The following is a 23,371-nucleotide window of genomic DNA, read 5'->3' as shown; positions in this document are numbered from 1 at the left end:
GATTGATACACCGTTAAGATCAATCTTAACTCTTAGTGAAATCCGCCCCTGAGCTCTGTATATTAAGAAGTGTGTACATTTTAACTCTCAAACACAAATTGCTTGAGACAGCAACCATTATGTTAACAAGAACACATTTAATCGGTCAATATTACCAGAAGGATGTTCATAGTGAAAGAAACAATAGTAAGCAACATTTTCAAATGGTTTCCACAACAGCTGAAGACCAGGGAAGCTGCCCTGAACGAAGCCGGTGACCTCCAGCAGTTCCTGCGTGACCTGGATGAATTCCAGGCCTGGTTGTCTAAGACCATGACTGCCGTGGCCTCGGAGGACATCCCTGAGAGCCTGAAGGAGGCTGAGAAGCTCCTGAACAAACACGCTGCCATCAAGGATGAGATTGACGGCTACGAGGAGAACTATGGCAAGATGAAAGAACAGGGAGACCGCATCACTGAGGGACAGACGGATACACAGTACATGTTCCTTAAGCAGGTCAGTTACAGAGATCAACCTGTCTCCACTTATTATTTGGTTTTACCCTTACACCAAGGACTTTCCAGAGTTCTGTGAACAAAATCATAGGCATATTACTCAGGTGGGATTCGAACCCATGACATTTATCAATCTAGAGCAGATGTCTTGCCAACATCTTTTCTAAGTTCTGTGAAAAAAATCATAGGCATATTACTCAGGTGGGATTCAAACCCATGACCTTTGCCAATCTTGAGCAGATGTCTTGACAACTTCTTTTCTGAGTTCTGTGAACAAAATCAGAGGCATATTACTCAGGTGGGATTCGAACCCATGACATTTATCAATCTAGAGCAGATGTCTTGCCAACATCTTTCCCCGAGTTCTGTGAACAAAATCATAGGCATATTACTCAGGTGGGATTCAAACCCACGACCTTTGCCAATCTTGAGCAGATGTCTTGAAAACTTCTTTTCTAAGTTCTGTGAAAAAAATCTTAGGCATATTACTTGGGGTGGGATTCAAACCCATGACTCATGAATTCTGTGTTTACTATCACTATTCTCCAAATAATGTGCAAGCGCCGAATTTCTGTGCTAGCTTTGTAAGCGTAGAATTCCTAGTATGCAAGCACAAAAGCAAAAATTTCCCGCTCACTCGTGAGTACGCTTGAAACCAGTGCGGAATTCCCTGCTTCCGTAATCGCCGTTTCTGGTTTGCAGAACCATGAAATTGGGCCTAGGTACATTTCAGTTATTAATTATTATTGTTATGTGAATTAAACTCAAGAAGTGTCTTCATGGTTTTATCTGTTTTTTTTATAGCGTCTCCAAGCCCTTGATGATGGCTGGATTGAGCTGCACCAGATGTGGGACAACAGACAACTCCTTCTTTCACAGGCCCTCAATCACCAGATGTTCCTCCGCGATGCCAGGCAGGTTGATCACATCCTCAACCAACAGGAGAACTTCCTTGCCAAGGTTGAACAGCCTGTAAGTATATACCATCTTGTCTCTCTTTTCCATTTGTAGTATTTGCCTACAACCCCATACTCTTAAAGCATCAATTGACCTCTTGTATGACTTGTCATGGCCTAGCAGGTAAGAGCACTGGATTCAAGCACTTGTGTTTGATCAGCAGAGTGTGGCTTCGAGTCACGGTCATGACACTTGCTACATAAAGTTGGGGAGGTAAATGTTCTGCTTTACTCGCCAGGCTTCTGGTTGATGATGCCCAAGCCTACATCCGTATGGACTGTAAAGGGACTGTAACCCTGTTTCAGCCCTGGGAGTAGTTGAAACAAATAATAATAATAGTTGTATCTCATACCTTGAAGTGGCCTTTAGGCCTGGTGTGACTGGCGACTTACATAAAAATAAAGCAGTGTTGTAGCCACCAAGGGCGGTGCTGGGCGGGCCTGCCCAGGACTTAACATTTTTGGCCAGCACTCTGAGCAAAATAAACTGTGCCGCCCAGCACAGATTTCGCCTAGAATAAATCAAAAAGTTTTCCACAGTGCATTGACCTGAGACACAGCTAATGATAAGGAGTATCAATAAGGAGTAATCATTTTGAAAAGGGAGCTATCATTGGAATTTCTTAAAGTCTATTGGAAACTTTTGAAGGGGAATCAAGGCCAAGACCAGGGCAACGGAGGCCATTGCCTCCATGAAATTCCAGGCCTGTGTTTATGGTAAAGAAAATATGTACATTTTTTTCTCGTTGGGTGTCTTATCAAAATTGCTCATCTTCTTTTGATTTGACAGAACTCTCTTGAGGCATGTGATGATGCCATCAAGCGTTATGAGACGTTCCTTAGCCAGATGGATACCAATGATGAGAAGATCAACACAGTACTCAGCTTTGGACAACGCCTCTGCGATGAGGATCACTACGCTGCTGATAAGATCAACAAGAAGGCAGAGAATATCGATGAGAGGTAAGAAGTCAAAGTCAGATGGATGCTGTTAAGAACCATGAGCTAGCGTTAAGGCCAAAAAAAGAATTGCTTGTTTGTAGGGTCGTCGGACTCGTTTTAAGTAATTTAGTTTTAAAATGGATATTGAATTGTGAATATAAACTTTTCATAAAATCTTTTCACTGAGCAAGTTACATGCCAACAGAATGCTAACATTGAGTAGCAAGTGATAATCTTTGAGTAGCAACTTGTACAGTTTTTGCAAAGCATTTTGCGATACTATACAAGGGAAATCGTTCACTGCATTATCTGATCTGTTAAAATGTCGCAACCTTCTATTAAAACGATGTTAATCTTCTCCACCTAGGCGTAAAGCCAACCGTGATGCTGCCGAGGGTACACTAAACCGTCTTAAGGACAACCGTCTATTGCAGTCCTTCCTCCAGGAGGCTGATGAGCTGGGTATCTTCCTAGTAGAGAAGACCGTCATTGCCCAGGAAGAGACCTATGATGAGGCACGTAGCCTCCATGGCAAGTGGCAGAAGCACCAGGCCTTCGAGGCTGAATTGTCTGCCAACAAGGAACGCCTGGAGAAACTCAAAGAGGTGAGTCAAAACAATCGCTTTGAAGTACAAGAGGGAAGATCAAAGTTAGGATTCAAAAAGTGTTACTCTTATGTGAAATTTGTGCTAGAAACAGACTAAGGTCGTGTCCAAATTAGCGGCTACAGGTACGGGTTCGGCTAGATTTCCGTGTATCATGCATTGAGGTTATAGGACGTCCTTAACAACAGCCATAGCAACAGTGTTGCCGTGGCCGCCAATTCGGATTGGGCCTTCGGTGCTGTCTGTGATTTCAGTTTTATGTTGAACCTTAAAACCATTGTGGATGCTAGTTTGTGCAAATTTCACAGGTGTTTGTCCTTTTTCTTGTTGCAAACTATTCATCATAAACATGCTGGCTTATTTTGAGTGTTAACTGAAATTTGTTATGTATGACTTTAACTTGTTTGTTAACTGGATTGGTTAGAATAAAAACATCATTGTTAAATTTTAGCCTGAAGCTTACTCATTATGAAGATTATACTAGATTATAACTTGTTTTTGTGAAATATTGCTCTTTAAAATGAATTCATAAAAAAGAAAACTATCTGAAAACCTGAAGAAGTCCAGACCTGATTTCAGTTGTTGCATTGGAAAGTTAATGAAAATGGGTTTACATGCTGAAAATTGTGCATGGATATTTACTATTTTCTCCTGACGGACTCACACAATGAATTAAGCCAACATTTTCACAGGTTTGCTATTTTAATCACACAAAACATGTATACTGTCTGCAACTATTTTGTCAACTCCACCAATACCTTTTTTTCTAAACAAAATATTTCTTTGTTGTTTATTTTGTATAACAGCATGGCGATGAGTTGACAAAAGAGAAACCCGAAGTGGAGGAAGTTGTTGCCAAGCGCCTTGCAGACCTAGACCATTCCTGGAATGACCTTGAGGTCATGACAGACGATAAGGGCAAGAAGCTCTTTGAAGCCAACAGCCAGCATCTATTCACCGAGAGTTGCAATGACTTTGACAACTGGTTGACTGACTTAGAGACACAGCTTGGCCATGAGGACCCTGCCCAGGATCTCAAGTCTGTCATGATGGCCATCAAGCAACAGCAGGTAAATAGTGGCTTCTGTGGTTGAACAATAAGCCATTTGCGTGTTAGTTTTAATGTTGTCTGGTACAATGACGTGCTTGATCACAAGTCTCTATTTCGAGTGGTGTCCTCGTTCAATGATGTTACAGCTGAGTTGTTTCCAGATCTCCCTGTCCCTCACCATTTAAGTTTGAATTCCTCAGACTATAGAGACAGTTGCTATGTCACATGATTCAGGGCAAATTTTGCGTTGTTATGTAAGAGACGGTGAACACCCATACACAATTCTGAATGGATGTGTATGGCACAATGGTACCAGGGTCTGCTCATCTGGAGGTTGCTATATAAAAGCTATGACATGATAGCAACATGGCTTTTTGATTTAAGGCTATATTTCATCTGTTGACCCAATTCACCTGACGTCATCATCAGAATAATCTTTGATGCGCCATATTGGTGGGCAGTGTCACTGTGCGTTATTCAGTGAAGTGCGCATTTTAGGCGATTCAGCGTTTACACGTAAATCTATATTGACCACCAAAATGGTGAGCGTAGCACAGTCGCCGCATGTGGCGTGCGTGCAAAAGGGCAATAGAGAAATATATAATAAAATGAGGGCTTTATCCTTGATTGACAGCTGGTAGAGAATCTTGTGACAGTGAAGAAGAATGAGGTGAACCAGCTGCAGGCCCAGGTGTGCACGGATAACATTGAAGAGATGGAGAAGATCACAGTCAAGAAGGTGCAAGTGGAGGAGCGTTTCATCTCAATGGCTGAGCCATTGACTCATAGGAGTAATGCCTTGCATGCACAGAGGAGAGCCCTAGAACTTCTTAGAGATATTGATGATGAGAAGGTAGGCAAAGGATTTAAGGATTTCGTTTTAGAAGGTAGTTAACTTTTTATTTCAATATTATTTGGTTTTACCCATATACACTGATGTGTGTAAGCACTGTATACTCGGTACTTTCCTAAGTTCTGTGAAAAAGAAATTACTCGAGTGTGATTCAAACTCACGACCTTTGCCAATCTAGAGCAGATGTCTTACCTGGACCACCGAGATTGCCCGCTAGCGAGTAATATGCCTGTGATTTTCTTCACGGAAAGTACTGAGTATACAACTAAGGGCTTTTGTTGTTTCTATTCACATTTCTGTCATGTTTTGGGGGGATTTGTTTAGGAAGGGAATGTAGTGTTAGGTTTGAGAGTAAGGCTCTTTGATGTTGTAATTTTTAGCCCTTGAGAAAGACTCTCAGGCCATAAACTAATTGTTACTTTTGTGATGTTCCGAACTTAATTTCTCTTTGGCTTTTGACAGTTGTCATTTCTGAATTAGTCAAAACAAATGTTGACCCAATGTTTTCTTGGTTAATACTTTAACTGCTAATCCCGAGAATTCTCAGGAAAAGACTCGCCCTTTAATAGATGCTAAGTTTTCTCGGGCTGGTAGTACAACGTTGTGCTGCCCTCTGTAGGTCAAGAATTGAAATACCTTTCCTGTATAAAATGTATAGACATGCATTTGGCAGGTGTGATATTTGTCCTACTTTAATTTGATATCCAATTTTTAACCCTCTGAAAATCAGCCAAATTGTTATTATTAAGCCTGAAATAGTCTATAATAGCCAACCATACATGTTTGTTTGTCAGCCCTTGTCCTACATAAACTTTTCTTACCTTTTTCCGCGAGCCAAATTAGCCTGATTAGGAAACACAGTGCAGTTATTTTCGATGGTTTCAGCTGTTAGACTTGCCTAAGAAGTGTTAGATGTTAAAATGATGACCGGTGCATTTTCCCCCCACCAGATGTGGATCACAATGAAGATGCCCCAGGCCACCTCCACGGACATCGGCAACAGCCTACAGGCCGTTCAGACCCTACAGAAGAAGAACAACTCCCTAAAGGTGGAGATCGACGGCCACGAGGTGCGCATCACAGAGCTGTGCAACAGGGCTAAGGAGATCGTAGCAGAGGGCCACCCACAGGGTGATAAGATCAACCAGGGTGTGAATGAACTTCAGGATATGTGGCAACAGCTCCTGGATGCCATGAAGGATCGCAAGGAGAAACTCATCGACTCAGAGAAAGCTCAACAGGTGAGATTAGTTTAAATTCCCTAATTTCACCAACCTATTCCATGGTGAATCGAGATTATACGCTGCTCGTTTTTTTATTGATCCCATGTATAGACAATGTGACCTGTGACATCACATGTTTACAAAAGAGCCACAGAGCCTGGACTTCCTGCAGGCACGATTTGTACACAGCCCAATGGAAGAAAACATCAAATCTTATATTTTATGGAGATTGCACTGTCTAATTCTTATCAACTTTTGGTATGATGAAAGGGGGCACATCTCAAAACTTGTGCAGTTTTCTTTCATAACTCTTGGTTTGATGTGGAAGTTATGACACAAAGTTTCAACTTTCCCATAGGACCAGTGTAGTATCTTGCCTGCCAGAATACTAAAAGAATGTACAAGGTCACACTTATTGTAAACAAAGTTCACATGGTCTATACTAGGACTTAAAAAGGACAGCAGAATTGCAATCATTCTTATAGGGTGTCATGGCTGGGTAGTTTAGAGCATTAAATTCTAGTGGTTAAGTCATCGACGTGTTGATTCGGATCTCGAGATCTCGCAAGATGATTTACTATAATCGCTTCATGGTATAAATGGGTACCTGCTAGGGTAGAGGTTGATATTGTGTATGAAAAAGCCTTTGGAGTGTACAATTACCCAGGGTGTATACTCCTCAGAGAGCTGAGAAAGATTAGAGGATTGTTTTTGGCCCAATGACCAGCGCACTAATGTAAAGCGCCTTGATCTGGTTATTGTTAATGCGCTATATAAGAACGCACTTAAAGGTTACTATGCACTACTTCACAGGGAGTCGTTTCTCACAATGTTTTGTACTATCAACAGCTCCCCAGTGCTCATTACCAAGTCAGTTTTTATGCTAATATTACAATTATATCAAGTAAATACCAATAGTGTCCAGTGCCTTTATATCTGACCGTATGAATCTTTGTTATTTTCCCACCAGTACTACTTCAATGCAGCCGAGGCTGAAGCCTGGATGAGTGAACAGGAGCTGTACATGATGGGAGAGGAGAGGGCTAAGGATGATGCCAATGCTCAAGGGATGCTCAAGAAACACACCATCCTGGAGAGTGCTGTAGAGGACTATGCAGAGACTATCAATGAACTCTCGCATGAAGCTAAACAACTGGTTGATGAAACCCATCCACAGAGGTGAGAAAATCTATCCCCGGCCGGCAATCTTATGGTGTGGTATTAGATACTCACTTGCTTGCGTGCTTAAAGCCCGGTTCATACTTCCTGCGAATGCGATACCAATGTTGACGTCACCAATTCGCAATGAATAATTCGCAGCAGTTGAGTCGTATGCAACTATCATGTGAATATCGCAGCAAAAACAGAGTTGTGAGGTCAAATTCATGTCAAATTCGCATCACATTCCTATTCGCAGGAAGTATGAACCGGGCTTCAGTCGGGTGATGTCCTCGAATCACGATGGCTCTCCATGCCATTCTGTCCCCCAATGAAATCTGCTGATCCAGACCTGTGTCCATTTTAAATATATCAGTGTAAGCATAGCTAAAGGGATCCCATTGCCTTTGGATTGGGTGCTTTGGGCTGTAAAAGTGCTTTTTTATGAAATGAATATGGCTGGGAAGAAGTTTTACAAGTAGAATGATCCCTCACACAAGTGTCCCTCATAATTGTATTTTTCGGTTTACTTAATGAAACAACACAATCTGTAATTTCGTTTTACAAAATGGCGGACTGTGTTAGTTCACAAAGAAAAATATGAATTCACACAAAGTGTTCTACTTTTAAAACATCTTTCAAACCATATTCATTTCATAAACTCTTTTGTAGCCCAAAGCACTCAATGTTCAAAACTTCATTCTTGAAATGAGGTGAGGCATAATATATTTAAAAAGATTTATATTCAGGTGATTTGTACCAAATATTTAAACATCAGTAAGTTTGGTTGTCGAATTTCATAACAAACACTTTTGTAGCCCAAAGCACCCAATGTGTCCCTAATTGTTTACACCTTCATGAACAGAACAGTTTGGAGAAAAAAGCAATTGAGTGGAACGTTTGTGGGTTTTTAAATCTTGAACATTTGCTGTCATGACAATACAAATATAGTTTGGAAAAGAAACCACTTCATCATACTCTTAAACTTGCACCAACAGCGATCAAATAGCTATCCGCCAGTCCCAGATTGACAAGCTGTATGCCGGCCTGAAGGACCTTGCCGAGGAGAGGCGAGGGCGTCTGGAGGAGACCACTAAACTCTTCCAGCTCAACAGGGAGGTTGATGACCTGGAACAATGGATCGCTGAGAGAGAGGTCGTTGCAGGATCACATGAGCTTGGACAAGACTTTGAGCATGTCACTGTAAGTATCACGGATGTGAATTCTTTTTTGTTAAAGGGAATTCCATTTTTTTTTTTGCTCTAAATAAAAAGAAATTCTGTGTGTTTTATCCCCTCCCCCCCCCAAAAAAGTCTTCTTTTTTTGAAGATCAAATTCTGAAAGAAACTGAGATATAACCATATAAAAATGCCCCACATTACAGAGTAGGGCTTTTAAAATCAAAGATAAATATTAATAATTATCAAGTTTGCGAGCTGGCATTTTTTTTTCCTCAGAGTTCAGTTCTTTTTTCTTGACAGCCTATCACATCCCTGGAGTATAAATTACTATGGGAAGGTTCAGTGGGGAATGAAATTATGTTTGTTTAGAGTGAAACTCGGCAAACTCCCACAAGGGGATATAAATGTCAAGCTGGCAACAGCCCATCTCTCTCATACAAACATTGATTATGATTATTAATTGCACAAGTTAAGAAATTGTTATTCAGTAACTAGATGCCAAGCTAATCCGCATCATCAGTACTTAAGCAGCATGCAGCATCAGAGTCCAGCTTTCTCCACAAGGCGATCAGAGCATACTGATCGAAATGTTGAGTTGAAACAAACTGTTCTTTTCAGAACCACCCAAACTCATTTAGAGATTATCATTACATGGTGTTACCGCGAACCTTACCATATCAGATTAACACACATACTTTTGCACATGAGAGTTATGGGAACTTGCTATTGTTCTATTATTCCCTTTTCAAAAGAATCCCTTTGTGGGGACTCAGTTAAACAAAGAAACCATTGTGGAAGTCCAGACATCTCTGTGTATGCCAGAACACAATGGAAGTTTCCCCTCACTGAAAAGCATAATAGTTTCACTGTACATTGTAAGGAGGGCATGGTTGGCCTCTCGCGTAAAGCGCTCGCGGACCAGGGCCATATGTGAGTTGAGTTGTGCGTTGGTTCTCTGCTGTGCCATGAGGTTTTTCAGACCATCCGGTTTTTCCTCCCTCGAGAAAAATCAAACACTTTTGATCTTTGGCTGTGCTCCGTGGTCATAAAGGGTCCTTTGCCATTCAGCTCTTAGCTGCGAGTAAGGATAATTAGCCTCCCAAATTATTATTACAACTACATCATTTTACATTTGTTGACTTTTCTTCTAAATAATCAGATGCTTCAAGAGAGATTTGAAGAGTTCTCAAGAGAAACTCGCAACATTGGTACACAACGTGTTGCTAACGTCAACCGAATCGCAGATAACCTGATCGAGGCTGGCCATACAGACTCCTCTATCATTGCCGAGTGGAAGGACCAACTCAACGAATCATGGGCCGACCTGCTGGAACTGATGGAAACAAGAACAATGGTAAGTGTTCACCCTGAACCCCTTGAAGTTTCTGACAAAGTCAATCTTAATAGATAGTAAATCTGCATCGGGGGTAAAGAATATTCATTTTGGTTTTACCGGTATACACTGATGTTTGTTAGCACTGTAAACTCCCGAGTTCTGTCAAAAAAATTACAGGCATATTACTCGAGTGGGATTTGAACCTACGACCTTTGCAATTCTAGAGCAGTGTCTTACCAACTAGACCACTGAGATTTCCTGGTAGCTAGAGGCAGTGCGAATCTTACAAGAACTTTAACATGTCGATAGACCGTTTGTTCATCTTAGCTCTTAGAGAGGGATTGTTTGCTAGCTGAACCACCAATGGCCAATTTCATAGAGCTGCTTAAGTCCAAAAAGGAGCTTAGCACGATCAAATCATGCTTACCGGAATAAGGTTTTCATTGTAACTGATATCCTATTATTTCATTCCAGATGTTGGCAGCGTCGTATGAACTTCACAAATTCTACTATGATGCTAAGGAAGTACTCGGCAGACTACAGGTAAGCTACAAAATATTTGTATCAACTGTTTTCAAAAGATGGATTGAACTACAAAGAAAACAATGGGGGGGGACAAAACAGGAACAACCTGTGGAAACAAGACATGACACAGACACACCATTGAAACAGAGATGAAGGCCTGTCGAGAGGCTTTCCCACTACACCGCTCAAGAAAAAAACAAGACAAGACATTCTTTCACAAACTGTCCTGATTGATTTAGTTCTCACTGCGCCTTGAGCACCCAGCAGGGTGGATTTGTGCGCATTACAAGTCATTACTGCTATTATTATTATTACTATTTGGTTGTGTGATTAACAGGAGAAACACCAGGAGATGTCAGGAGATCTTGGTAAGGATGCACAGTCTGTGACTGTTCTACAACGCAAACACATCACCTTCCAGAGTGATCTCAACTCACTACAAGTACAGGTAAGCCGAGATCAAATCACAACCATCCTCCAAGAGGAGCTCCAAGGTCAAATTGAATTTATATGATGCACTTACTTTCTAATATGTAGAGTCATGTTGAAAGTGGGAGACAGACTTACAAGTCTCTATAAAACGGCGTAAAGTAAATACCCTTTCAGAGCCATATTTGAAACATTTTATCAGTGAATATCAACAACAAATTAGTTTTTACATTCCAAAGAGGAACTTGTGCGTCTATCAAAAAGTTTTAATTCCATGATCTTTTTATTGAAAAACATTAAAATTCAGGAATGATCTTAAAAAACCTCCTGTATAAAATGTACAGACCCATATTTTAAAAATGTGACGCTGTTGGATATTTTGGATTTTCACAAAGTTACACTGAAAGTGTAAGAATGCAATGGACTTTATACAATTTTAACATGGTGTGAGAGATTTGTAATAAATATCTGTCTTTCATATTAAGGGCTCTATTAGAAAGTGGTTGCTTCACAAAACTGAATACGACATTGGGGCCCTCTTTAGACCTTGTCACAACTTGTAGCAAAGTATGTACATTTGTATCTATAGGTAGATGTCCAATCAACTAATCATAATTAATTTATAAAGCACCTAAATCAAAGGTTTGCTTGAAGGCGCTGAGGCACAGAAGAAATAAATAAGTCATTGATGGTAGGCCTCCTGAAGCAAGTGGGCTTCAGAAGTGACTTGAACGTGTTGAAGGGTGTTGTGCCCCTGATGTGATTCAGAAGTTTATTCCAGAGTTCCTGTGTTCAATTCCCAAGCTGTTGAAATAGTAACACATTCCAAAACAACTTAACTGGCTCCTATCTCTCAACCAAGCATACCAAGCTGATGCTCATTGTCCACACGCCGCGACTGATGCCACGCTCACCATGTTGGTGGTCACTAGGTTTACGTGTAAACACCGCGTCGCCTAAAATGCGCACTTCACTGAATAACATACGTTCTATTTCTATGGTCAATACGCACAAATTTACCACAACTTTACAGTGTTGTAGCATTGTGTCCGCCATACCTCAAAAAGGCTTATGGCAAGGCTCCCCACTATATTTCTGAACTACTTCAAGTTAACACTCGATCAAGTTCCATGCTTCTCCTCATTGAACTCAAGTCTTGACACTCCTGGGGTGACAAAATTCAAATCTTTTCACTAAACTTATCTTATGTCACAGGTTTTCAAGGATTAATTTTGTTGTTTATGTTTTTCTTTTGTTTTGTTTTTGATTTTACTGCGCCTTGAACACCCCGTGGGGGTGGATATGTGCGCATGACATATCTTTATTATTATTATTATTATTATTATTATTATTATTATTATTATTATTATTCTAACAGTATTAAATTGATGTTTCTCAGGTTGAGGGTGTTCAGGAAGAGGCGCAGAGGTTGAGAGCATCCTACGCCGGCGACAAAGAACGAGAGATCAACAACCGGGAACAGGAAGTATTGGACGCCTGGAACAACCTGAAGACGGACATCACAGGACGTAGTCTCAAGCTGGATCACACTAGCGACTTGTACCGATTCTTGAACATGGTTAGATCCCTTATGCTGTGGATGGATGATATTATCCTCCAGATCACATCACAGGAGAGAGCAAGGTGTGTTAAGATTATTTTAATTACTTCTAAAAGTCAGATAAAAAAGCAGACATGATATTCATCCCACTTAAGTTTGTTTTCAGATTCTAACTCAATGCTTTATATTCACAAGCGCCTTGATCTAGCACCTAGGATTTGTGCGCTACATAACTACCCATTATTATTAATTGATTGTTTTTTTTTCCTGCAGGGATGTATCGGGTGTTGAGCTACTGATGAACCAACATCAGAATGTCAAGGCTGAGATTGACACGAGAGATGACAGCTTCACTGAATGCTTCAACTTAGGCAAAGAGATGCTGGGCAAGAACCACTACGCAAGCAAAGAGGTAAGACATGAAATATCTCTGGGTGTACACTGTCACTTTGGATGCAGAAAAAACAGGGCCCAATTTCATGGCTCTGCTTACCATAAGTAAATATTTGGCACTTGCAGGGACTCCGCACTTACGGCAAGCGTATTTCACGGGTTAGCAGGGAACTTTAGCTTGTGCCTATTGGGCATTAGGCATTCTTTGCTTACACAGCTAGTGCAGAAATTCAGCGCTTGCCATGTAAGCAAAGAATGGTGATCATAAGCGCAAAAGTTGGCAGTAAGCAACCCCAAAACATATAAAATTTACCCAATTAGTTTCCCTTGTGGTTTGTTATTTGATATAAGATTCAGACTTGTCTGTGTATTTACTTTTGCTTTGGTTGTATGAACCTTATGCTCCTTTGCAGAGTCTCCTGAGTTAAGTTATCAGTTGACAGTTGTTTACTTCTGCTAATGTATGATGTATTATTCTGAATGGTTTTAATGTTGTCCTGATAGATCCATGGAAAGTTGGTTGGTGTTGGAACCAGACGCCAGGACATGATCAATGAATGGGAACACCGTTGGGAATTCCTTCAACTCAGTAAGTACATGATGGCAAAGACTAACATAAATCCTTAAATGGATTGTATACGTTTGGTAATAAGAAACCACTGTTTATTTCAATCGTTGTAGATATATACACAAAAACTTAACTGTGAAAATCACTGCGGATAAAAAATATTATTTTGTTTTACCCATACACCGATGTGTGTAAACACTGTATATTCAGTACTTTCCTGAGTTCTATGAAAAAAAATCGCAGACCTATTTTCAGTCTGAAATTTTTTTATAATTACTTCTGACATGTCTGACTTTTGTGTGTTTGCCTTTCAGTTCTTGAGGTATACCAGTTTGCTCGAGATGCCCATGTTGCCGAAGCATGGCTGATCAGTCAGGAAGCATACCTGAGGAATACAGACTATGGAGTAAGTAATATTTAACTCCCAGGCCTCCCTGCCCCTTGGTCATTGCCTTGGTGCCCTTGAAATGCTCAAGAAGAAATTACAAATTTCCTGATAGGTGTGCCCTTTACAAAGACAAAGTTCCTTTATGCCCTTGCCCTTATGCCCTTGCCCTTTCAAAAACAAGGCATTCAGGCCTGAACTCCACTGGTTGAGGTCTCCCTTTTTTGACATGAACATACTGGAGATCTTTGCTTACTATTCAGGGCCCAAATTCATCAAGCTGTTAAGCAAAATATACTGCTAAGCAAATATTTGCTAAGCAAAACTTGAGTGGGTACCTGTTGCAACAATGTAAACTTTATGGAATTTTGGTTGGTAACCAGTGTCTGTTAAGAAAGATTTTAGGTGATAATGTTGAAACGCCTTAAGCGTCACTGCATGACGGACCTGAGCGCTATACTCTATATAATAAGCCACTATTATTATTATTATTATTATTATTATTATTATTATTAATTAATTAATATGTGTTTTTCCCTTGTAGAATTCCCTTGACGAGGTAGAGAAGTTGATCAAGAAGCACGAGGCCTTTGAGAAAGCTCTACAAGCCCAAGAAGACAGATTCATTGCCTTGGAGAAACTCACCACGGTAAGGACATACCATTGACCCTCTTGCTATACCGCTATCACTGATGTCAAACAATAATAACAAGAGTACAGCATGCACAACTACAGACCGTAACCAATAACCTCTTTGTTGCTAAGAAAGTGGCCATCTTGTAGGGCAGGCTGTATGGACCATAGAGTTATATATAAGAACTAGAGGGTGCACTGGCCTATACACGCGCTCTGGCATACGCGCAGGCGGCCATTTTCTAAGTTGACATAACTGGCATCCCACAGCGTATGTTTGTGCGGCCATTTTGTAAGTTGAACAAAACAGCATCGCGTAGCGTTCAATAAACACGAACTCCAACGTGTGTACTTCAACGCCCGTACATAATGACGCACGCGTGTCTCCTTGCGGTCCCGTCGCCTTTGTGCAAGAAGCATCACCCGTGCGCCCTCTAGTTCTTATATATAACTCTATGGTATGGACTTAAAATATACCTTCAATTCAGCACAAACCCACATATAACTAAAAACTACATACGGTGTCACCATCTTCACTACATATTGACATCACCAATTGCGCAACCAATCGTTCCAGTGAACAAAAATGTTTGTGTGAACAGTTGCGATATGTTTGCGCAAGTGGAACGCACCCCTTACTGTGGTTACTTGTGATCTGTTTTTGAATCATTTGACGCCCTTTAAATTACAAGTTATTTAAATATTCTGTTTTGTTTAGTTTGAGTTGCGTGAGCTGCGTCGTCGACAAGATGAGGAGAGGAGAGCAGCCGGTCAGGAATCACCTCCAATGAGAGAGTCGCCTTCCTTGAAGCACAAGGTTGTAGATGACTTCATGAAAGAGCAACTAGAGGTAGAGAGGCAGGAGGAGGAGGAACGTATTCGCATGGAGCAGAAAGAGATTAGGTAAGAGGTCTACCATTGCTGTAGGAAGCCTTGCCTGTAGGATTCAACTTGCATGATACCTTCATGACACATGGAAGTTAACAGTTTTCTAATAGAGAAGTTTATATACCTCATGTAGAGATTGGTTAAAAATGGAGTCATGGAAACAGCTATGCCCCCCTTTTTCTACCAAGATGACATCATAGTGACTTTGCTCGGGGCATAGTCAATTGACTAAAAAATAACGCAACTTTGATATGTAGAATGTACGACTAGCGTTCCGTGTCACGGCGCGACCTTTCTTCGCAGACATAGTATAGTTAGAGTGTTGTTGATTAGAAGAATCTTTATTCGGTATATAAAAGAAATATTGACTGCTTAGTAATCGGGGAACAGTTAAAATTATAGACCCTCGGTGATGTCAAAACCATGGCTATTGCCAGTGTCTGTTAAGAAAGATTGCTTCGAGCATAGTCATGGTTTTGACATCACCTTGGGCCTAGAATTTTAACTATGCCCCTCATAGCAGTCAATATTTCCATACTATGCCACTCTACTTACCTTAAGAGCAACTACTTTTGCATATTTCCCTAGCCGGCAGGTACAAACACTAAGACTTTTTTACACAATAGCACCCCCATGAGCCGCGTGAGCTTCATTTCTTTTTGTTGACATGCTAGGATTATGAACACATGCTTGGATAAATTTAGTTGAACACTGGATTGCGGGCTTGTGAACTGAAAAACTTTGCGTACATGACCATATGCTTGGAATTACAATGGAGCATTGTGGCTGTGTGGCCTAGTGCACTTCATGCAACTCCACTGCAAAACTCGAATTCACTCAAAATTGTTATGTGAAAGGATTATAATCCACATGCTTGGATGAATATAGTGGAACGTTGTGACCAATTTGTGTAGTGCACTGTATACAAGTTCTGTTGTTTTCAGAGTGTGGGTTCCCATCCTGGCCGGGCTGGTCACGATGCTTGTCTCCTTGGGCAAGATACTTTACCATAATTGCTTCAGATCGGACATAAAGCCATCGATCCCATGTGCTAGGATTGGTAGTCCATGTAAAATAAGAGTAGGGGTCGATCGCCATGTTTCTAGTTCACATAGCAAGCACTCTTGTGTACAGGTTTCCTCAGGCTTCTCAGTTCCCGGCCGATTCGCCAAGCCTAACTGCCTCGATAATAAAGTGTTTCTAAAACTATCATGGCATCATGATGGAGCATCCACTCTTATAAATGAAGTGAATTTACAAAGGGTTATTTATAACAAAATCATGAGCATAGTTGACAGCTTATAAGTGATGGTAGCTAGTCAAATTTGGTAAAGTGACAGTGATTAAGTTTGCTAATGAGGCATCCTTGGTTTCATTACCAGAAGTTAATTGAAATAGTGATAATAATTTGTTCACATGATCAGTTGGATCTTTAGTCTTGCTTGCTTCCAACTCCATAGAGCTGCTTAAACAGAAAACATTGCTTAACAATTTTCTGTGAAGCAGAAATGAGCATGATACCAGTCACAAATTGTAATTGTGACATTGTAATTTGGCTGATTACCTTATTCTGGTAAGCGTAATTTCGTTTTGCTTAGCTACTTTTGTGCTTAAAGGCACTGGACACCTTTGGTAATTGTCAAAGATCAGTATTCTCACTTGGTGTATCTCAACATGCATAAAATAAAAAACCTGTGAAAATGTGAGCTCAATTGGTCGTCGAAATGCGAGAGAATAATGAAAGAAAAAACACCCTTGTCGCACAAGTTGTGTGCTTTCAGATGCCTTGAATTCAAGAATTCAAATATTTTAGTGAGAAATTACTTCTTTCACAAAAACTATGTTACTTCAGAGGAAGCCGTTTCTCACATAGTTTTATACTATCAACAGCTCTCTCCATTGCTCGTAAGTTTTTATGCTAACAATTATTTTGAGTAATTACCAATAGTGTCCAGTGCCTTTAAGCAGCTCTATGAAATTGGGCCCAGGTGTTCTCAGAAAGTGTGTCTTTCAGTTTGTTTCCCTTGATAACATTTTGCATTTGTGTTGATACTTTTAGACAAGCAGCTGAGGAGATGGTACAACAAGCCCAGGACATCGCCCAGGAGGAATCTGCACCGCCCCCACCCACTCCAGTTGTCACCTTTGAGCCCGCTGACGAGGGTGAAGACAAGGAAGACGCTGGAGCAGTTAATGGTGAGGGAGAGCCAGGTCCATCAGCAGCGGCTGTAACGGCTTCAGGAGATGACAGCTCTTTCGAGGCAGAGGGTTTCCTGCTGAGGAAACGCCTTTGGGAAGCTCTGGACAGGAAAGCATCCAACAGGTGAGTTTTGGAGTTGCGCCTTTTCAATACATTGTCAGGCATGTATGCTTCATTTTTGAAAGAGCAAGGGCACCAAGGCATGTTCTCCTTGTTAAAGGCACCCCATGAGGAATTGTAAATTTCTACTGTAGCATTTCAAGGGCACCAAGGCAATGACCAGGGAGCATGTAGGCAATCGCCCTTGTTGCCTCCGGGAAGCATTGTGAGGCCTGCATTGTGATATTGACTTGTCCACCTTCTATGTGTCAAGCTGTCGAGGCAAAACAAAAAACCAAAACTGTATTGCTGCTTTTAAACAGAATGTTGACTGGCTCTTGAAGTTAGCAATTTATTTGGTAAATGGAAGCAAGCAAATAAGAAATGTGCCAAACTTTTTCATTAAGCAGTATTGCCATAGCCGACTTCAAAGAATGTTTATCACAAAAACAGGATTGTTCTTTCCCTGGAAATATCCTCAATGTATCAATTGCTCTGTGTAAGAATTTGAATCCCAACAAAACATAAAACCATGGATCGTTTCAATTCTTTTTTTCTAGATCATGGACCCAAGTCTATGCAGTCCAACATGGTATCTCGCTAGCCTTCTACAAAGACAAGAAGTCAAAACTACAAGAGATTACGTTCCAGAAGGAGCCTCCAATAGACTTGACCAGCGCCGAAGTTGAAGTAGCCAAGGACTACACCAAGAAGAAGCACGTCTTTAGACTCAAGTGAGTAGAGGATGCAAGAATGATGGGCAGCAATCACAACCCACTGTTGTTTCTGTCAATATATTGTCTGACATAAAGGTCGAGTCACACTGCAGCAATATCGAAATTGATAACGATCAAGACGCAAAGATAACGCATTCCATTGGTTGAATTGCTCCACGCAGAATACGCACACGCTCATTCAACCAATAGAATGCGTTCTCTTTGCGTCGTGATCGTTATCGTTTTCGTTATCGCTGCAGTGTGACTCGGCCGTCAGTCATTGGAAAGTTTCTTAAGATGGAGGTACAAGTATGCTTGTTGAATATAAGATTTAAAGGTAGGGTTGGAAAGGTAGTTCATTCTGCGTTACCAGCCAGGCTCCTATTGACTCATGCCTACGTACTGTGAAGGGAGTAACCTTGTTTCAGCCCCAGGAGTTGGTGGCAACATACCCTTGGTGGTCGTTGCATTGGGTTGATAGCCCAAATTAGTTGAGTGTAGCCCTCACCATGAAGTAGCCTGGTGATGGTAGGCAATCTCTCATAATAATAAAATAAACGGTGGTATATCTTTGGTTATCACTCAAAACATAAATGACCATCAAAACCTACTTGATAAAAAGCACTACAGCTGTTGGTAGTGAATAACGTCTTGAGAAACCATTCCTCTTCAAAGGAATGTGGTTTTAGAGAAATAGAGAGATGGGAAAAAAAAATGTTCAATCCGAGAAACATTTCTGCATGAATTGTTCTCAAATTGTTTTTTCCAATTATTGATTATTCTTCCTGCGTGGGCGTAACGGCTCCAGATTTTCAGCAACATTTCAAAAACCCTACCACCTTTTGAAATGAAATCTCCACTGGTTAAGTTGTATTGTTTACATCACATTGATATAGGACGAACAGTCCCCCCAAAACAAAGTTATACTTTGCTTTAGTAATACAATACTTCATAACTGATTGGTATGACATCCCTTTAAAGAAGATAATTGCAATTTTGATGCTTTTAAAAGTGTAACATTGTTCAAGAAATTTTGGTTCTGTAAAGATATTATTTGTTGTTGTGCACTTTTTCAATTTCTCAATGTACTATTTGCTTGACTCAGATTGCCTGGTGGTATTGAGTACTTATTCCAAGCCAAGGATGACGATGAGGTGAACTACTGGATCGGCTGCATCCAAACAGCGGCAGGAGGCACTGAGACAGGAGAGAAGAGAGCCTCAACGATGCCCCTAGACCCCGGCTCAAGCGGCAAGAAGGACAAACCAAAAGCTAAAGGTGGATTCTTCACTCTCGGCAAGAAGAAATGAGCGCTGGAAGAAAAGCCAGACGGGGACAAACAAAACTAAGTAAATATCTTTGAAATATTCCTGTGAATGAGGGTTTCTGGTGTGTATTAGTGAAACATAAATAAAAAAATATTACAAAGTACTGCAATTTGCTGTTTAATACATAAACTAATGCATTTGACCATCCTGGATGGATTCAGGGGTCACTGTACTATTTAACAGTGTCTTCTTTTTTGCACCAATGTGGTTATAATCTCTACGTTTTCTGAATTTTAAATAAAAATAAAGTACTGCTTAAGCTTGTTTCTCTGTGCTGGACTTTAAAAAAACAATGAATGTTCTTATCATGAAAGTGTACTTGATTATTGTTGTAGCCAAAGAAATGTAAACTTCACCGGACCTTTATTCACAAAAACTTGGAAGTTAGTTTTAGGCCTTTGGCATATGTGCAGTAGCCCCCTGTTATCGGCATGGTGGTAGTGCAAACTGAAGAAACAAAATATAAACAAGCCCAGCATTGGTCGCGCATTTTGTATTCCAGTCATGGATTGAAATAATGAGTAGTATACACATGGCGACATCTTGTATTAAGGTGGGATGTGAAACGTCAGGTTGTAGTTTGTAGTGACAGGTAGTAATTATAAATACGCTGCTATATTGTGTATTGTGTATTCCTGGCAGTACTTTTACCGTGTGTTTTCAGTGTAGCTTCAATTTCCCTTTGTGAAAGCGGTGTGGAAAGCCAAGCCATGTGTATGATGTGATAAAATAACTGGCATTTCTTGCATGGAGTTTAATGACGTAACTCTGTGTAGGAATTGGCATATGATACAAAGAGAGTGCTTCATTGAAGCAGACAGGAGAGAAGATAGTTGTATTCATTGATTAAAAATTAGAAGCCTCTTACACTAAGAAAACAAAAAACTAGAAATTGTAAAATTTGTAGATGCTCTTCTATATATCTGTAAGTATATAACAAGTCAATAGTGCGCCTTGTGGTAGCCCAAACTGCACCGCTAATGAAAGTTAGACGACGCTGCAACTTATTAGATGTAAATTTAACATCTATACAATTGTTGCGGTACCCATTGCTAAAATGTAGGATTCGAACTGCCTCCAGCTACCGGGCAATGTTGGTCTAGTGGTATAGACATCTGCTCTAGAATTGCAAAGGTCGTGGGTTCGAATTCCACCCGAGTGATATGCCTACATGCTTTACACACATCGGTGTATGGGTAAAAATCGCAACTGTTCAAGCATGATACAATAATAAATGTCCTCATTGTGATGTATATTTATCAGCAACATAAAACCGACACTTTGTGTAATTACCAAGTGAATGCTGTTTTTGACTAATGGCAGGCAGTGTTTACACATCTGTAGATGTGGAATGAGAGAATGAACAGCTTGTGCACTATATACAAGTCATTAGCGCATTATAATGTGATGAATAATAATACTTTTTATCAATAGTTCAGTCCTTGCAATTTATTTACGTAATATTGTCTTAATGCGATTGTAATGTTTGTGACTGTGTAAACTTATAGACGGCCCTCTTTAAGGGTCCTTAGAAGAAAAAAATCTTTGAAAATACAAGCTAAATGTGAAAATAATTAAAAACAGTGCTAACGACTTTGGTAAATATAACGGCCTAACAATGCCCCTAATGTTATACTTGACTTAAATAGAATTGTGTACATGTAGTGAAATCTTTGGTAAAAAAGACTGCACTTTGGGCTACCACTGTAAGATTGGTTTTTAAATTTGATTTCCTATGGTTCATCCATTGCGCATGTAAATGTCAGTTTGGTAGATTCGTTGATAACTTCCTGCCGTACGTAGTGTAATTTGTAGCTGAGGGATCTTAATCTCATGTAGTGAAAACTTTGTGATCAAAGGCACTTCATTCTATACATGTAAAACATTTCTAAATATCCAACAAGTTGAAATCAAGTTTAAGTACATATTGAGAGTGATTGTGCTGGTATTCCATAGATCACATCCAAGTGAACAGTAGCGTTATAAAAGTACAATATTCTTTAAGTTTTAAAATCCTTGAATAATTTAGTTTGATGCCGCCATCTTGTTAAAACATTATGGAGGTATCTATTTTTATTGGTTTCATTCGCATGTGAATATTTAGCAGTTAAATGAGTATATAAAGCCTTTTTTGTTTTCATTTCTTAAGAAGCAATTTTTCTTTATGGTTGGCACTGGATAAAGCTGCTACGCTTCCATTTCAGCTGGTGAATATTTCTGGTTATTTTGTTGTCTTTTTCTCCTCAAAAGTAGAAAATAGAAATTGCCTCTCCGTAAAAGCAGAATAAAATTTGGGAAGGTTATGAAATTTCTGATAAGCATCAGAGTCTGGGTTTCTTACAGTTAGATTTCAGTGTCAGCAAAAAAAAAAACTTTGATTTTGTTTGCCTGGTGTAATAAGACTTAGCTGTAACATGAATTTAAATGGTGTTCTAAAAGTGCATAATCAGTAACAAACGACAATCCCCTAAATGTATGTGATACACATGCAAATTTTTTATTTTCTGACCATGGCATTTGAAACTTTTATTGTCACTAATTGGCTAACAAACTTACAGCATTTTGTTTAAAAATTGATTTCAATTAAACAGTTACCTTTTACACTTTAAATTTTGTTTTGTATCGAGACAATTGCCAATCATCAGTGAGGACAAATTTACACAAATCAAGTGATTTTTTCACCTTAAATTCTGTGTAAGAAGTAAGGGATAGTTTCATTCAGATTTTGGTAAATGAAAGAGTGCTAAATAAATGCTTCATTTCCAATTGAAGTTTATTTACTTGGAAACTCTTTTGATTTAATCAAGTTGTTTTCATAGATGGTTGGTAAATATTTCATATTTTGCCTCAACTTATATCAAGTTTTTGCCGTCATTCCATTGTTAAGCCTCCTATCCCCCAAAAAAACTTACGCATTTTTTATTTTGCAGGTGCCTACAGGTACCTTTACAAATTGTATTCAATTTTGTATGTGTTAAATGCACCCGATTTGTAAATTATAAACAAACATTACAAGTGTTGTTTTTCGTTTGCCAAAAGTTATTTGATATTTGCATGAATAACAAAACATCATGTGTTTAATTTCTATTAAGATAATTGTTATTGGTTATCTTTTTCTCAAATCATCTTTCTTTTCTTATGATGTGGGAGTTTTTCTTGGGCTTACCTTGAGGGAGTTTCTTCTCATTAAGAGCAAAATGTACCATGGCATCCAAAATAAAGAGAAACAACATTTTGGTGGAAGGAAATTTCAATTGAATTTTGCATCATTCAATTCAAAATCTGACCTATTCAGCCAGCCCCCTCCCATAAAAACTACAATGAAACATATCTATAGCCAAATTTCCTTCCACTAAAATGGAACAGTTGTTGATGCAATCTAACAAGAATAACAGAATGTAACATTTGAAATGTGTTCAACATTTTAAAGCTGGAATTAGAAACAGATGAAGCTTTGTGTGGCGTAAAATACAAAGTTCTGCCGCCACAAGAACGTGTCATTAATTTGAAGCTTGATGGTAACGTTTCAACTCTATGGTGCCACAGTCTTTGAAGGATTGACTTAAAATATGGATGGCTCAAATTATTTTACTCTTTCTCTCTCACACCACTGTTTTGTATCGTGTTTCAATAAATGATGCCATTAAAAAATAATGAAAAAACCACACTTTGTGTTCAGAGTGATATTCTTTATTATGAAGTTCAGCAGTCGATTTCACGAAACTTTACGCAACTGCGTAAGTCCACTTACACAACATTATGGTGCAACTTACGCCATAAACGTTGCGCAAGTGGACTTACGCAGTTGTTTAAAGTTTCGTGAAATCGGCTACCAATTATTTAGTTT

At 39.6% G+C, this 23,371-nt stretch overlaps 2 protein-coding genes across 3 annotated transcripts in view; one reads left to right on the top strand and one right to left on the bottom strand.

Moving 5' to 3' along the window:
* The window catches only part of LOC139943747 (spectrin beta chain-like), a 59,866-nt gene extending 36,677 nt beyond the window's left edge, over window positions 1-23,189 (top strand). For both annotated transcript variants that reach the window (XM_071940534.1, XM_071940527.1), the window contains 21 exons: window positions 220-495; window positions 1,299-1,466; window positions 2,241-2,413; window positions 2,760-2,997; window positions 3,804-4,067; window positions 4,683-4,901; window positions 5,852-6,142; window positions 7,095-7,303; window positions 8,281-8,485; window positions 9,623-9,817; window positions 10,274-10,342; window positions 10,662-10,772; window positions 12,153-12,397; window positions 12,588-12,726; window positions 13,212-13,296; window positions 13,590-13,681; window positions 14,205-14,309; window positions 15,012-15,196; window positions 17,241-17,504; window positions 18,041-18,214; window positions 19,302-23,189. In XM_071940534.1, the coding sequence (XP_071796635.1) occupies window positions 220-495; window positions 1,299-1,466; window positions 2,241-2,413; window positions 2,760-2,997; window positions 3,804-4,067; window positions 4,683-4,901; window positions 5,852-6,142; window positions 7,095-7,303; window positions 8,281-8,485; window positions 9,623-9,817; window positions 10,274-10,342; window positions 10,662-10,772; window positions 12,153-12,397; window positions 12,588-12,726; window positions 13,212-13,296; window positions 13,590-13,681; window positions 14,205-14,309; window positions 15,012-15,196; window positions 17,241-17,504; window positions 18,041-18,214; window positions 19,302-19,506 (3,912 nt within the window). In that variant the 3' untranslated portion in view covers window positions 19,507-23,189. The remainder of the gene's footprint in view (window positions 1-219; window positions 496-1,298; window positions 1,467-2,240; window positions 2,414-2,759; window positions 2,998-3,803; window positions 4,068-4,682; window positions 4,902-5,851; window positions 6,143-7,094; window positions 7,304-8,280; window positions 8,486-9,622; window positions 9,818-10,273; window positions 10,343-10,661; window positions 10,773-12,152; window positions 12,398-12,587; window positions 12,727-13,211; window positions 13,297-13,589; window positions 13,682-14,204; window positions 14,310-15,011; window positions 15,197-17,240; window positions 17,505-18,040; window positions 18,215-19,301) is intronic.
* The window catches only part of LOC139943900 (transmembrane protein 229B-like), a 334,157-nt gene that overhangs the window by 40,332 nt on the left and 270,454 nt on the right, over window positions 1-23,371 (bottom strand). The window lies entirely within an intron of this gene.

This window comes from Asterias amurensis, chromosome 1 (assembly GCF_032118995.1).
Source record: "Asterias amurensis chromosome 1, ASM3211899v1".
NCBI classification, from domain to species: Eukaryota; Metazoa; Echinodermata; class Asteroidea; order Forcipulatida; family Asteriidae; genus Asterias; species Asterias amurensis.
The sequence above is the reverse complement of the archived record's forward strand: the minus strand, read 5'-3'. Positions and strand labels throughout refer to the sequence as shown.